The 14,926-nt window shown below is 54.4% G+C and overlaps 5 protein-coding genes across 5 annotated transcripts; 3 read left to right on the forward strand and 2 right to left on the reverse strand.

The window, feature by feature from the left end:
* Positions 1–607: 607 nt before the first annotated feature.
* On the reverse strand, positions 608–1,018 carry KRP23_4588 (uncharacterized protein; the record flags this gene model as incomplete). The annotated part of the gene is made up of 1 exon (XM_067889564.1): positions 608–1,018. One exon carries the CDS (start codon positions 1,016–1,018, stop codon positions 608–610), a length of 411 nt encoding a protein of 136 aa, XP_067748713.1.
* Positions 1,019–1,906: 888 nt separating this feature from the next.
* KRP23_4589 (uncharacterized protein) lies at positions 1,907–2,317 on the forward strand (the record flags this gene model as incomplete). Its single annotated transcript, XM_067889565.1, has 1 exon — positions 1,907–2,317. The coding sequence occupies one exon, from the start codon at positions 1,907–1,909 to the stop codon at positions 2,315–2,317; it is 411 nt and encodes a 136-aa protein (XP_067748714.1).
* A 1,124-nt stretch (positions 2,318–3,441) lies between these two features.
* Positions 3,442–5,359, reverse strand: KRP23_4590 (Secreted RxLR effector protein 124; the record flags this gene model as incomplete). The annotated part of the gene is made up of 2 exons (XM_067889566.1): positions 3,442–3,459; positions 4,466–5,359. 2 exons carry the CDS (start codon positions 5,357–5,359, stop codon positions 3,442–3,444), a joined length of 912 nt encoding a protein of 303 aa, XP_067748715.1.
* Positions 5,360–6,617: 1,258 nt separating this feature from the next.
* KRP23_4591 (putative 12-oxophytodienoate reductase 11) lies at positions 6,618–7,760 on the forward strand (the record flags this gene model as incomplete). Its single annotated transcript, XM_067889567.1, has 1 exon — positions 6,618–7,760. One exon carries the CDS (start codon positions 6,618–6,620, stop codon positions 7,758–7,760), a length of 1,143 nt encoding a protein of 380 aa, XP_067748716.1.
* Positions 7,761–10,164: 2,404 nt separating this feature from the next.
* On the forward strand, positions 10,165–12,795 carry KRP23_4592 (uncharacterized protein; the record flags this gene model as incomplete). The annotated part of the gene is made up of 5 exons (XM_067889568.1): positions 10,165–10,247; positions 10,309–10,333; positions 10,416–10,775; positions 10,858–11,839; positions 11,972–12,795. 5 exons carry the CDS (start codon positions 10,165–10,167, stop codon positions 12,793–12,795), a joined length of 2,274 nt encoding a protein of 757 aa, XP_067748717.1.
* Between the last annotated feature and the right edge of the window lie 2,131 nt (positions 12,796–14,926).

Here is a 14,926-nt window from a genome sequence, read left to right on the forward strand (position 1 = left end):
CTTGCTGCCACGAAGCGGTGAGTTCTCCCCCGAAATCTCCGCAGTAAAGCATACCTAAAGCGTCCTTTGATCATGGATTTTTTTTATGGCTGATACAAAAAATCCATTTCAAGGGGTCATAAAAGTTACCCTCACTTTAATGACTGCTAACTCATTTACCAGAGGTTACTTCCGCGCTTTCTAATTTGAATCACGAGTCATTCGATTTTTAAAGTTCCTATAAAGAGGTACATGTATATATCATTCATAACCGCACCTAGGCGGGAATCATAATGGTATCCCCTACCCGTTTACTACTCGAGCGTAAAAAGTCTTGTTAAAAAGATAAAATGAAGGGTACAAACTGTGTTGTGCGTTTCATTAAAGTTTTTTTTTTTTTACCCAAAAGGAACAATTATAATTAACAATAGCCAATCTGTTTTAGCGACGCTAAGCTGGATTAGAACTCAGAGCAGTGGTCTTCTTGTTGTGGAATAGTCTAGGCGAACGCGGATGAGCTGGTTATTGTTACGTTAGCTTTTTAACCCGGTACTACTTCCGCTATCAACATCTAGTGCAGGAGTGTCGATAATGGCCCCCGTTGAGTTGTAGGATTCCCGTCGGACCGCTAAGCAAGCTTAACGTACTTGGCGTACATAGAGGCAATCTCGTCCGCGCTGAAGCCAGAGGATTTCAAGAGTTTGGAGGTTTCCTTGCTGATGATGCTGTTCTTTTTCAGGAAACCCCGCAGCTTTTTAGCGGAGGTCCCACTCGAGAAAACGGTGATGCCCCTCTCTTCGTCGGCTTCATCGTCGGCTTCATCGTCGGCTTCGTCGTCGGCTTCGTCTTCCTTTGCGGTTCGAAGAGACCTCTTACCGCCGACCTCGCTGGAGGCACCAGCCAGCGAGCGAAAAGCGGGGACGGTGCCAGTCCCAGTCGTTGAGAGCTTGATCTGAGCGGAGTCGGCACTGGCAGAGACGACGTTGGTGCTTGCAAGAAGTGTGGCTGCAGCCACGAGCAGGATGTAGTGAAGGCGCATGTTTGGGCGGTGGTCGACGCTGGAAAGGTGAGGTGTTGCTTGGAAAGCAAATTGCGAACTGAGTGTGGATCGAGCAGGGGGGTGAGAGAGGAGCGCCAAATATGCCTGCCGCTACTGTACAGTTGTGATGTGATCTCGCTTATCTTGAAGGCCAATGGGTCATACCTTAGGTCTGAATTCATTGACGACCGATCTTGCAGTGCGATCATGCGTTGGCTGACTTTGTCGCATGCTGGTACAACGAAGTCGATAGTTTACCTTTTTCAAATCTTGTACCTGCTGTGGAGATTGTTGTACCGACGATTACCGTGGTAGAATACACCGAGTCAGGTAACCCCAAGGCTTAGAATGCATGTGCTGCAGTTGTAAGTCTTGCCAGTGTTACTAAAACTAGGATACTGGAGTTTGGGACGAGCTTGGTTGAATTATTCTGGGCCATCAAAATGGATAGAGTTCACAGCCAGTTCGCCCAGCGTTGACATCACTATTACTATACTACACGGCGAGACCTTCGTGGGATCTGCTGCAACTTGGCGATCACAAGAATCTGATCATGGCACTTGCGAGTCGCTTGTTGCGGCGGTAATCTTGGTGGCTGAGATATGTACTCATTTAGCTCGACCTTCAAGAAAGTACATGTATTCGTGTGATTACTTGCCAACCGTAATCTGCCACTCTCACTGGAAGATCAAAAGCCGGCAGCCGTCACTGAATTCAGCCTGGGAATGACCCATTGGCCTTCAAGATAAGCGAGATCACATCACAACTGTACAGTAGCGGCAGGCATATTTGGCGCTCCTCTCTCACCCCCCTGCTCGATCCACACTCAGTTCGCAATTTGCTTTCCAAGCAACACCTCACCTTTCCAGCGTCGACCACCGCCCAAACATGCGCCTTCACTACATCCTGTTCGTGGCTGCAGCCACACTTCTTGCAAGCACCAACGTCGTCTCTGCCAGTGCCGACTCCGCTCAGATCAAGCTCTCAACGACTGGGACTGGCACCGTCCCCGCTTTTCGCTCGCTGGCTGGTGCCTCCAGCGAGGTCGGCGGTAAGAGGTCTCTTCGAACCGCAAAGGAAGACGAAGCCGACGACGAAGCCGACGATGAAGCCGACGATGAAGCCGACGAAGAGAGGGGCATCACCGTTTTCTCGAGTGGGACCTCCGCTAAAAAGCTGCGGGGTTTCCTGAAAAAGAACAGCATCATCAGCAAGGAAACCTCCAAACTCTTGAAATCCTCTGGCTTCAGCGCGGACGAGATTGCCTCTATGTACGCCAAGTACGTTAAGCTTGCTTAGCGGTCCGACGGGAATCCTACAACTCAACGGGGGCCATTATCGACACTCCTGCACTAGATGTTGATAGCGGAAGTAGTACCGGGTTAAAAAGCTAACGTAACAATAACCAGCTCATCCGCGTTCGCCTAGACTATTCCACAACAAGAAGACCACTGCTCTGAGTGCTACCACATTACATGTCCGAACAACCTAATATCAGTAGCAGTCTGGAACCCACTGTGTCGTACAGGGAGTTGTTTTCGTTGCGGAGTAACTTGATCAGGAGAGAACGAGCGAGGGCTTTTGCTTGTAGTCCAGCGGTGATCAGCCTTTTTGTGTCGGTGTACCTTCATGTCCCGACGAACAATCCCATTCAACGCATACGGGAGCACTTCGTCCTCACCCACGAAGTCACATGCGAAGCATGCCTATGCCCCGCCATCACATAACTCTCCTCGCCAGTAGCGGAATTCCGTGTACATGGCTTTATTCGCTGGCGTTTCGACGATGATTGTACGGGACGATACAGAACCAATTTGCGAAATGCCGTGTCGGCACTGTCGCGAGAATATACGCCCCCAAGACGTCCGTGGCACATTCCTTTATGTGACCACAGGCCCTAAGACCATCGTGGGGTCTGCTGCAACTTGGCGATCACAAGACTCCGATGGTGGCACCTGCGAGTCGCTTTAATGCCACCGCGTTAGTGGCTCAAAGATAGTCATCCATGCAGAGCAAAATGCGGAGCACTCAAGCGCCCCACAAAATACGCAACTCACGTGAGTCATGTGAGTGGCAGTGCAACGAATCGTTGTGTTAAATTACTACCAGCGAGGTATTATACGAGAAATGACCCCGCATGCTGCAACCCGTAGTGCGAGGAAGACGAGGAAGATGGCCTCAAGTCCAGAAACTTGCAAAATGGCAAGCGACAGCGTTTTTGGTTTACTATCCATGGCAGTGGTCTAGATTGCCGATCGCCAGTGGCTTCTGGATACGGGCAGTAGCTCAACAGTACTATCCGAGCGAGAGGGCGAACTACTGGCTACTATAGTACTGTATCAGTGTAATAGAATCTCTACAAAGTACTGGCTACTATAGTTTCAGTAGCGATACTACAGTACTATTTTGTACTCGCGGCCTGCTCACATGTTTTCGCTGGGCTGCATGGAATTAAGAGCATACTTAGTCTAGCCAGATCTTTCTTCTGCTATCGAGTGTATGTATCTAGGAGGTGTAAGGTCTCGGTTTTGCAGACATTTATCATCCACGGCGAGAGTGTGTTTCCGCGATCCAGGAACTGATGTAGATGTTGTCGATGAATTCGATTTCCGCGCTGCAGAGTTCTGGACGCCTCGAAGCCAGGAGCAACGCGACATCAAAGTGGTCGCCACTTGCAGCTCCATCTAGAGCTTTAACTGAGCATCCTTCGGTTCGATGTTCGAGCAGCCACTGCACGACCTCAAGATGGCCCATAGCTGCAGCGTCATCGACTGCCTTGATTGTGCAGCCCTCGGAGGCGTTCTCGTGCAGCCACTGGGCCACAGCCAAATGACCTTCTCGCGCTGCACCGTCCATTGCAGCTGCAGAGAATTTTGCTCCAACGTGGTCGTGAAGCCACTTGATCATCTCTAAATTACCACTTGCTGCAGCGACGTCCACGACGTCCCGGGACGGTTCTACCCAGTAGTTGAGATAAAGCCACTGTAGCACCTCGAGGTGGCCGCCTGCGGCTGCAAACTGAATCGCAGCAGGAGTACATGCTGGCACAGTCTTCACGAGTATAGCTTGACCGGGCAGCATCTCCGTCTGGTTTACGGTCGTCGCATTTGCTGTCTCCATCACCTCTGCCATGTCGTGCAAATACTTCATCACATCGAGGTGGCCGTTCATCGCGGCGATATCCATAACCGTGGTGTTGAACTGTTGCTTTGAGCCGGCCTCGTATAAATCAACATTGGGGTAGTCTGCAAACTGAGTGTGAAGCCACTGGACCACGTGCAGGTGGCCACTGCTCGCGGCTGCACGCATTGTCCCGTGCGTGCACTTCGCAGAGCAATCACTGCGAAGGTACTGGACAATCTCCAAGTGCCCGTTGCTTGCCGCCACGTCGATGGCTTTGTATGCCAAATTCCATCCCAGGTTGTTCTCCTTCAGCCACTGCACAACCGGCAAATGGCCGTTCGCTGACGCATCGCAGAACGCTTGCCCGTCGAGATGCACAATGCCGTCGTTCACCAGCAGCTTCACGGTCTCCAGATGACCCATTGCCGCCGCATTCTTGAGTGCCCACTGCTTGCCGACGGTAACGTGCTGGTCCAGCAACCACTGGACCATAGGGACATTGCCTCCTTCTGCTGCGAAATCGATCCGGGGAGGCTGCCATCCGCCCCCAACCAGTCGTTGCACAGCTTCCATGTCGCCATGGCGGGCCAATTGGTCCATGACTTCTTGATTGCTCTGCATGTAAAAGCCGTGGAAGACGTCTACGTACATCCAAACCACCAGGTCGCCGTGTCCTCCGGTCGCAGCAGCCAGCAAGGCGTTGCTCTCCCAGAACTTGACCTGGTGCGGCTTCTTCTCCGCCCGAGCTCGCACTCCAGGCATCGACAGCTTTTTGAATTGTTCATGGACACTCAGCAACAACTGCAGGATGTCACGCTGGCCCCGTTGAGCCGCCGCCTCTACTGCTTGAGCAGGCACGACGCAGCTAGAGAAGTGCTCTATGAGCCACTGCACCGTGCTCACGTCTGCGTGTTTGCACGCTTCGAGCATCCCCTTGGCGAACTGGTCTTGGTAGTAAAACGTGTTGGTCCAAAGCATCCGAGCCGGACACCATGCGTTCGAGGGTTGGCACCACGGGTCCGTGGTAGTCTCCGTTGACTTGCTGAGGTCCCAAATTCGCTGCAGGAGCGCCACGGACCCCACCGCACAGGCTCGAGACAGTGGCAGACTGGAAGAGCGGTCGAGAAACGCCGACAACGCGGCCGTCACGTGCGAAAGCTCCGCGATGCCCGGGTGCGAGCGGGCCACAACGTTAACGCTGGTAAGTGGAGGAGCCATCGGAAGCTAAAGAGCCGCGCACCTTGCCACGCACTTTGTCAAATGAGGAGGTGCACCGAATCTGAAGCAAGCAAGCAATCGTCTGGTCGTTGGCGTGTCACTTGCTCGATGATGCGGTCCACTACAGTTGTGCACCTCCTTTTCTGCAGTGAGAATAATATCATAATCGAGAAACAATCACTTCTCAAGGTCCTTTTCTGACTTTAATTTGGGCTCAGTGATGACTTATTATCATAGGTGATCCATTGATAGAGATGTCGAATTCAAAGTGCACGACTGTACATGCCAGGCCTCTATGATTCGTGACTCGAATATGAACGCGGTGGAATCCGTCGTGGTGAGCTCGAAGCTCGAGTCGAAATGGGGAGTCTTGCTTAATAACTTGCGCACAAGCAGAGTGGCGGTGCTGTGGCATAGCAGTGCCACATGCTTTTTGAAGTACAGTCTGTCGCAGGCGTGGTCGCGCGTAGGAATCGCTGTTTGTTTGGACAGTATGCGACGCGTGTGCGGTATCCAGCATGCAAGGGCACAACGCGCACGCTAGAACCAGTCCTGAGCGTTCCTGGGAGACTGGGAAGCATCTCCGCGGACGAGCGGCCGTACAAATGGACTACATGTACGCAGGCAGTGTCGAGGTTGTCTCGGAAGACAAGAACCGAAGCAAAGCGACGAACTCCTCTCGACAAGTGCGCGGCAGGAGGCAGCAAAATCTGACGGTGGCAGGGCTACGAAGGCCAACACTGCAAAATCTACTCATGTTTGCTCGATCTGGACCCTGTAACACTGCAGCCAACGTCTCTATTAATGGTCGCTGACTACAGTCAGTCAGTATGAGTCTACCTCGGGCCAAATACTTATTCATCTGCTCCTGCTTATTAACAGTCAAAGAGGCCACGCGGCAAGTGGCGGCACCCTCTGCGCAGTCTTGCACTGCAGACGCGGCTTGAACGCTGTGTCCGACAAAAATGTCGCGACAGATTAGCGAATCATCTTGCATTTCGGTGGTCGACAGCCCACCGCTCGTACGTCAACTTTTTGTTGGTCACCGCTGGGGCTGAATGCATGATGTGCATTGGTAAACGAATGTGCAGACGTTGCCCTTGCGTCAACGGCGTAGATAACGCATCATGGGCCCCATTCACTTCCAGGAGACGCACGTTGCCCTGAAGAAGGCACCGACAGCAACGCTTCGTTTGTGAAGACTCTCATTCTCCAATTTACCCAACAGCCTCCAAGCCGCCAGCAAGACCAAACTGAAATGTCGTCTGTCACCGCCGACTACAAGCTCTTCACGCCTCTGAAGCTCAGCGAAGACCTTGAGATCAAGAACCGAATCGTCTACGGCCCCACGACGCGCGCGCGCTCGGATCCCGACACGCACGTGCCGCTGGAGCGCAACATCGTGTACTACGAGCAGCGCGCGGGCGCCGGTCTCCTCATCACGGAAGGCTGTGGCATCTCGGAGCAGGGCTTTGGATGGTATGGCGCGCCGGCGCTCTACACGGACGAGCAGGAGGCCGCCTGGAAGCAGCTCGTGGACCGTGTGCACGCCAAGGGCACCAAGGTCTTCCTGCAGCTCTGGCACATGGGCCGTCAGTCACACCCGTCGTTCCACCCGACCAACGACGTTGTCTCGGCCTCGGCGACGCAGTACGTCGGTGGCACTACGCGCGATGCCAGTGGCGAACGTACGGACTTCGAGAAGGCACGCGCGCTCAAGACGGAGGAGATCCCCGACGTCGTTGAGATGTACCGCCAGTGTGCCATTCGCGCCAAGCGTGCGGGCTTCGACGGCGTGGAGGTTCACGGAGCGAACGGCTACCTGGTGGACCAGTTCCTGCAGTCGTCAACCAACCAGCGTACGGACAAGTACGGTGGCTCGTACGAGAACCGATACCGTTTTCTTCACGAGATCGTGGAGGCGCTCAAGACCGTGTTTCCTGCTGGTCGCATCGCTGTGCGTCTGTCGCCTAACGGCGTGTTCGGTGGCATGGGCAGCAAGGACAACAACGAGATGTTCACGTACGCTTTTGAGCGTCTGTCGGAGCACGGACTCGCCTACCTGGCCGTGCTGGATGGCTTCGGCTTCGGCTACTCGACCGAGAGCCGCACGCTGACCGTGTTCGACGCCAAGAAGGCGTTCAAAGGCACTGTCATGGCTAACAACAGCTACACGCGCGACACGGCCGAGGGTGTCATTCGCAGTGGTGCTGCCGACATGGTGGGCTTTGCCCGTCTGTTCATGTCAAACCCAGACTTGGCTGAGCGTTTCCACAACGACTGGCCTGTGAACGCGGTGCCGGACTACAAATACTTCTGGGACGCCGCTATGGGTGACAAGGGATACAACACGTTCGAGCACTACGAGCCGACAAAGAGCAAGGTGGCGGAGCAGCCCTAGAGATGCTGAACAATAGAGTCTTGTGGGCCAGACAACACGGAATAACACCCTGTTATTAATACAGCGCTTACCTTGCAGAATTGACGCTGGTGCAGTGAAAATCGGTCGTGTGGCGTCCTGTTCAACGTCGGTGTCGTCAATCACGCTTGCAGTCGACTTTACGCGTTTAGAGAAAGTAGCTTGCACGCGGACACACGCAGTGGTGGCCGAACCCGTGAGGACCACGACAGAAGCAAACTCAGCCTCGACACACTGTCGTCCGACGTGCCAGCAGGACGTTTGTGCTGGAGGAGCATCTGGACGAATGGACCATTTCTATAATACCTGGTCTTGGAACTCGGGATCCACCATCGCAATTTCTAGCCATACATGTAGCTCAATGGTTTGAAGCAGACATAGATACATTGTGAAGTTCTCGTTTTTGTGACGTAGTATTCGAAATGCGATCAAACCTCCTCGTGGACGTGAATAATGTAGGCTCGTGGCTGTTGCTAGCAAAAAGGGCCCTTGGCTGCCGTCAATGAGCTGGAAATCCAGTGCCCGCCGTAATACATTATGCATCTCTCCCCATTCGCACGAACGAACCGGTCCTCGAACCTCACGACCAATTTTCATCACTCCTTCCCTGCTCAGAATCAAGAACACATGTAACAATTCCATCTTTGCCCACAAAACTGTTACCGGTAGTACATGTCCGATCATTCCTCATAGTGAATACGCCATCAGCTTCTTTACTGGGTCTGGCCCAACAAGTCATAAAACGAAGCGATTATCGAGCAAAATTGTGATCCATCGTCTCAGCTCATGATTGAGGAAAGCAACGGTAGGCACCCACAGCACTTGTCGAGAGGCTTTACAACGTCGATCCGCTGGCATGATATTCGACACAACTCCAACGCGCTAGTCACCGATCCCCCTTCGAGCACCGAAATGAGACCACTTGCACATCAGAAAGCATAAAAATATGACCTCGTGATAGGTCCATTTGGCGAACAGCGTTGCTGCCGATCCATGGCCGGTTGATCCGAATTATATTCATCCAAACCATTCAGGCCAAGGTCAGAGCACGGTGACTTTATCATGTGTCGTTGAGCCAGATTCGACATGTCCAAGCCAGACCACAAAATACTATTGTGGCAATAGCAAGAAGACAATAACGATCAAGCAGCGAGTTGCAGCCAAACAATCGGCAACCTACCTTTCTTTTCATTGTAGAAGGTGATAAATTCCAGCTTACCCTGGTCGTTCTACACAAGAACGCTCAGCTTGTCGGCATCAACACTTTCTTGCAGCGTCCCTGATATTATGCGTCGTTGTTGGCCGCTGCATCGCGATGAGCCTCGACAAGAGTAGCAAGCAGTTAGTTCCGAGGCATAAGTCGCTCCGTGTCGTATGTGCATCACCAACATGCAACGCCGTCGCCAATTTACACGGATAACGCGTCCTGCGATGACCCCACGCACTAAGCAACCGCTGCTTCGGCACGAAAATTCGGCGAGTTTAAGCATCCAGCAGCTCGTCTGGCGGGTTGTCAAGGACGGCGGAACTGCCGAAGTGTGGCAGATCAACATGCAATAGCATCCGCACGCACGAAGCGGTTGTTCAATGCGTCCAAAGAAGCTCATTCTTGTATTTCTGCTGAGGTCTCGTGCACAGTCACACCAGTCTGGTACAAAACAAGAATTGTTTCATGGTTAGATGATCAGCAGCGGGTGTTGGAGTCTTTTCAGCTCCGATTTACAACATCAGCCCTGAATCCGGCGTCAATGACGGCGATCCACCGAAGCTCTTTGCTGCAGCTCTTGTGTCTTTGCTCTCTCCGTCCTTCGTCATCGCCATCTACTTTCACCTGTACGACTCCCACCGCCTCCCCAACTATCGCTCGACCAGAGCGTCAGCCGCAATGCTGTCGCTGTTGTTGCTGCTGCTCCAAGTTACGTGTCAGACGATTGGTGCTCACTGCGTACGTCTCTCCTACCCCGCAATTGTTTGGTCGGTGATTCCCGATTGCTGCAACAAAGTCGGCGCCCAGTCTTGCTTGCCTTTTGTGGTTCTTTGAGACTGAGCACAGCCATTGTGCATCTACACAAGCAGCGGCAAGGAGGGCTTTACATCTGCGGCGAGGGTTCTGGGAGACAGGTATTCCTTATAGCGAGGCGGCTGCTGAAAGAGTATTCGCACACGACCTGGAGACCAATATTTTCGGTATACATTTGCACCGATAAGTACCCCGTCTCCTTCTATACAAGAGACTTACAACCGTTGGAAGATCATTTGTAACAGCCGCCGGTTTTTGATGTCGAATGGCATTTTCCTTCTGCGAGCGTCTCTCGAGTGCTGCGCTTCTGTCCCCGTCACCTCGTTATCCGTCCGGGAAAACGCTTAGGACCACAAGATCGAAGCCATGGTGCGTGTGGTCTCATGCCGCTTCACGCGCCTGAGCTGCAGTGAGGACGACCACCCGCTCTTCCGCCGCTACTACGCCAGGTGCGGCCTCGGTCTCCGTCCACTGCGCGCAGCAGTGCACTAACCCTTTTGTGTCTATCAGGAGCAACCGAGAACGCGGCGTCAAGGTCCGTTGCCTCCTTTTAACATCGCAGAGGGTACTGATCCTCTCGACTGAACTGCGGCCTCTTGTGTCCGACCCCCATCCAGCTCCTGCGATGCTTCCCGCACTGCTGTCCGGAGCACGTCCAGCGCTGCTACTGCGGCACGTCCATCCACGTGCAGCTGACGTTCGCCGCGGAGCTGCCCGCTGCTAGTCGAGCGAACTTGTTTGTCTGCGCTCGCTTTGAGCCTTCGCGGGTCGTGCCCCTGTGGCCGGCACAGATCGCGACCACTCCAGGGTTCGAGGGGGAGGACGAGCCCAACCAGGAGAGCGAGCGCAAACTTCAACCCGGGGAGGTTGTGCCGCTACCCTCGAGTCTCGTGGCTACTGGCAAGCGGCAGGCGAAGCAGACGCAGTGGATCCGAGCAGATAGAGAAGGAGAGGTGAAGCAGAAGGCGCTCCCCAAGGTTCGCGGGTGTTCTCTGTCAGTTGCTGGGCACTAGGACAGGAGTTGATTGTTTTGTTGTGGTGCTCGGGTGGGATGCGCAGAATGCCGCCTTGTACGTGCTCAACAACCACCGGTTCCCCAAGTGGCTCTACAGCTACGACAGCAGCATCACCAGGACGCAGCGGGAGATGACGCACCACCTGGTTGTGTACGTCTTCCAGCTCAGAGGCACCAGCTCGCAGCCAGGGGAGGTCGACGCGACAGTTCTAGCGCGGCACGAGTCGCCTGGGTTTTCTCTCATCTCCTATCGACGCTCTGGTAACAATTCCCGCGACGCGGGATGCGACCTGCCTGCACTCGAAACGGCCTCTGACAGCGCGTTTGCAGCGGTGGCTGCTGATACCCCTGATGTTGCTGCCTCGACGTCAGGCGACATGGAGATCGACTCGTGTGGTCGGCAACCAGCGGGTCCACTGCCTGATCCAAGCAGCTTCAACCTCGAGAGCAAGGTGGAGGATGCGCCAGAAGACCAACGAGCGTGCGCTACCACTCAGGCTGGCAACGCGAACCATAATGCCGACAGCATGGACAGTGACCTGGTCTTCTGGGTGTACGACGCCCGAGCCCGCCACTCTGGTCTGGTGGAGAAAGCGAAGCACCTGGCCATTTTGTGGCGCTTTCTCAGCTGCGTGTCCCTGTCCGACGTGGGGGTCACTGGCGGCAGCTTGGACGGGCAGATCCGATCACACTGGCGGCGTGCAGCTGGCGCGCTTCGTGCGTCGCCTGGGAGCCGAACGCCACAGCTGGAAGGAGTCATGAGCTCGTTCTTGCTCGGCCTTTGCAGGAGCACACCGCCATTTCCACACGAGCAGTGGCCCTCGCGCGAGCAGACGGTCACGCAATCGGCCGTTCATCTTCTGCTTCGCGCGTTGTCTTCGCGCGCGACCCAGTACGCGCTCCAGTCGGCATTTGCTGTGGGGTCCGAGCGTATTGTTGATAAACAGGAGCTTCGTCAGAGGTTTATTGCGCTGGTGTTAGATCTGTATGATGTACTGGGCGATGTACTTCAGCTGGGATCGCCAGGTGGGGACCGCATCGCGCTCCCAGCGCTGGTGGACGAAGTGCTGTCCGTGATTTACAGCCGGCCGCGATTCACTGCACTCCGCGTCGAGGTGTCGACGTTGCTAATGGGTCAAACGCCTTCGAACTCGCAAGTGGAGACAGTAGAGGGCCTCTTCCGTGCGTTCGGGGCCCAGGTCCAGGAGATAATGTTCGTGAGAGACACGAATCAAAGCGAAAGTCCGAGTGGCGGGTCGAGCGGACTTGATACGTCGTGGAGCCGCCGATGGCTGCTAGAACCAGGTTCAATTCATGTAGCTAGCATTCCGCAGGAGCCGAGTCTGTCAGCTGAGCCCTCACTCGTGGAGTTGTCGCGGTGGATACACGAACTCGCCTGTATTGACATCGCGGTTCAGGACGGCGGCTCGCGGTTATCTGTGCGCTCAGTGCTCCCTATGGTGAACGGGGTGGAGCCTACAGACCTGGTGTTGGATGGACGCTTGCGAGGCTTTCGCGCGACTCCAGGCGGCATCTCAGCCAGGTTGCCGACTTCTGGGGGGTGGTCCATTGGAGACTACGCTGCGCGCTTCTCCCACAGAACACACACGCTTGAAGTCGACTTGTACGCGTGTAGACAAAGTAGCTTGGACACGCACAGTAGTGGTCGAACCCGCGGGGGTCACGACAGGAGCAAACGTAGCCTCGGCACTGTCGCTCAACGTGTCAGCATGACGTTTGTGTTGGAAGAGCATCTGGACGAGCGGGGCTCGTCTACCTCTGTCGACCCACGAGACCGCTTCCTATTCTTCCGTGGCGTCGTTGCCCACGCAGTGCACGACGACACTCGTCCGCAGAGTCCATGGAGCCCGCAGCCGAAACTCGCGGGGTTGTCTGTCGAGAGTCGATCTGTCGTGTTTAGAGAGCTCCAGTGGGTGCCTCAGCTGGAAGTCCAAGGCGGCTACGTCGCGGTTCCCCCGTGATCCGTACGACTTGGAGAGCTGGAACCTCGCGGAATTCGGAAGCCACCGTGCGATTTCTAGCCGCGGTCTTCATAATAATATAGCTCCATGGCTTAACAACATAGATGTAATTTCACTGGCGTATGCGATCAAACCTCGTCATCATGCGGGTTCTCAAGCGTAAAGGGTCCATTGCTGCCGCCTTTCCACCCCTCCGTGAACAGTGTTCAAGCTGCCGAGCGGAGATTTGCGCGAAATAGCTGAAAGTTCAGTGTCCACCGCAATACATTTGCATGCTTCCCCATTCGCACGCTAAAAGCAGTCCACGAGCGTGACGACCAGGTCTCACCATTCGCTCCCCAGCTCAGAACCAACAAGAACACATGACACCACGCGATCTCTGCCTCGAAATCATCTCCACGGTGGATGTCCCAGTCAGTCATAGGGAACACGCCATCCGGTTGGGTCTGGCTCAGACTTGGGCTCCAGTTGGGCCGTCCTGCAGAGCAAAGCTGAGATCCATCGTAGAAGATCAAGGATCTATGATCTTAGACCATAGTCTTCCAGGGAAGCAGCGCTAGCCACAGCAATGGTCGCGGGTCTTTACAACAGCAACCCACCGGCACAGTATTGGACACGCTTGACCGTTAAACCCCATCGACCACACCGAAATGAGACCACCTGGCTACATCCATCGCCTCGAAAAGCTCCAGCGAAACACCATTGTACCTCCAATGTACTGCTATCGAGACGGTGTCTGCTGTTGCAGTCGTGACGGCTGGTAGTTTTTGGCTGCTGCTTTGCGGAACTTCTTGGTGTTGGTCGACGGCTTCCGCAGTGGCAACAGAGTGCAGATGCACCAATAAAGTCGCCATTCAGAGCGCCCGTTGATCCGATTCTTTCGCCTTTGCATGACTTTAGACCATGGTCGATGCACGACGTGTGTGTTATTGTTATGAGTCGTTGAGCCAGCTTCGACACGAAACTGAAAATCTCACATAATGGTAAGAACAGAATTAAACATCAGCAGCGAAATCCAACCAAGCGACAACCTACCTCTCTTCGAATCGACTGAAACTCCATAGCTGCTCAGTGTAATTCCGGTTGTCCTGCACGAATCTGCTTGATCGCCTTGTCAGCATCGACGTTTCCCTCCGTGATTCTGCCTTGGTGTTGCGACCGCACTATCGTCAATAAACGATCGCGATGAGTCTCGACAGGAGTAGCGAATGGGACCAGCTCCGGGTATACGTCGCTTCTAGTTGTTTGTGCTTCAGCATGCCGTTGCCCAGCAATTTGTTCGATACGCATCCTGCGACGACTCCAAACAATCTTGCACGGAGAAGTTACGGCAGCGAGTATAAGATGACAACGAGTCCTGAGCACCCAGCAGTTCGTCTGACAGGCTATCGGGAACGGCGATAGTGGCGTAGCGTGGCAGACTGGCATCCGCCGCGTAGCGGTTGTTTCAACGTGCCCAAAGAAGCGATGTCTTTTACATCTCTTGAAGTCTCGAGCACGCCGCTTGCATCGTCACATCCGTCTCGTGCAAAGCAAGAATTGCCTCGTGGTTAGACGGTCAGCAGTCGGACCGAACGTCGTTGGCCACGGCAATGCTCTTCGCGTGGCCGAGTCTTCACCGCCATCTATGTCTTCATTTGCACGACTCCCACCGACTTCCTCAACCAGAACGTCAGTCGCGAGTGGGACCATTCCAAATTCCCTTGACTCGCAGCAGATATCTCAGCAGCGAACATCACTAGGACGTGAGCGGAGGAGCCGCAGTAGCTCCGTTGAATCTCCAGGCAGTAGTGAGGGATGCATCGTAATAGCTGACGGCATGCACGGGCGTTAATCTGGCTGTAGTGCTGTACAAGAAGAGCGTCCGACTCACCTTGACGCCGTGCTCCTACAGAGAATGGACCGTTAGAATGTCGGCCCTTCGCCCATCTACAGGTAGAAACGACCAGACTGCGCAAAGTTGCGGCGGAAGAGCGGGTGGGGCCGCCACTGCAGCTGGTGCGCATGAAGCGGCATGAGACCACGTGCACGTGCATGGTCTCGATCTTGAGGTCCTTAGCGTTAGGATGAGTTTTCTCGGTCGGAGGGCAGTAGACAAGAGATAACGCGGCGCTCGATGGACGCTCGAAGA

This window comes from Phytophthora ramorum (genome assembly GCF_020800215.1).
Source record: "Phytophthora ramorum isolate Pr-102 chromosome Unknown Phyram_PR-102_s0003, whole genome shotgun sequence".
NCBI lineage: Eukaryota > Oomycota > Peronosporomycetes > Peronosporales > Peronosporaceae > Phytophthora > Phytophthora ramorum.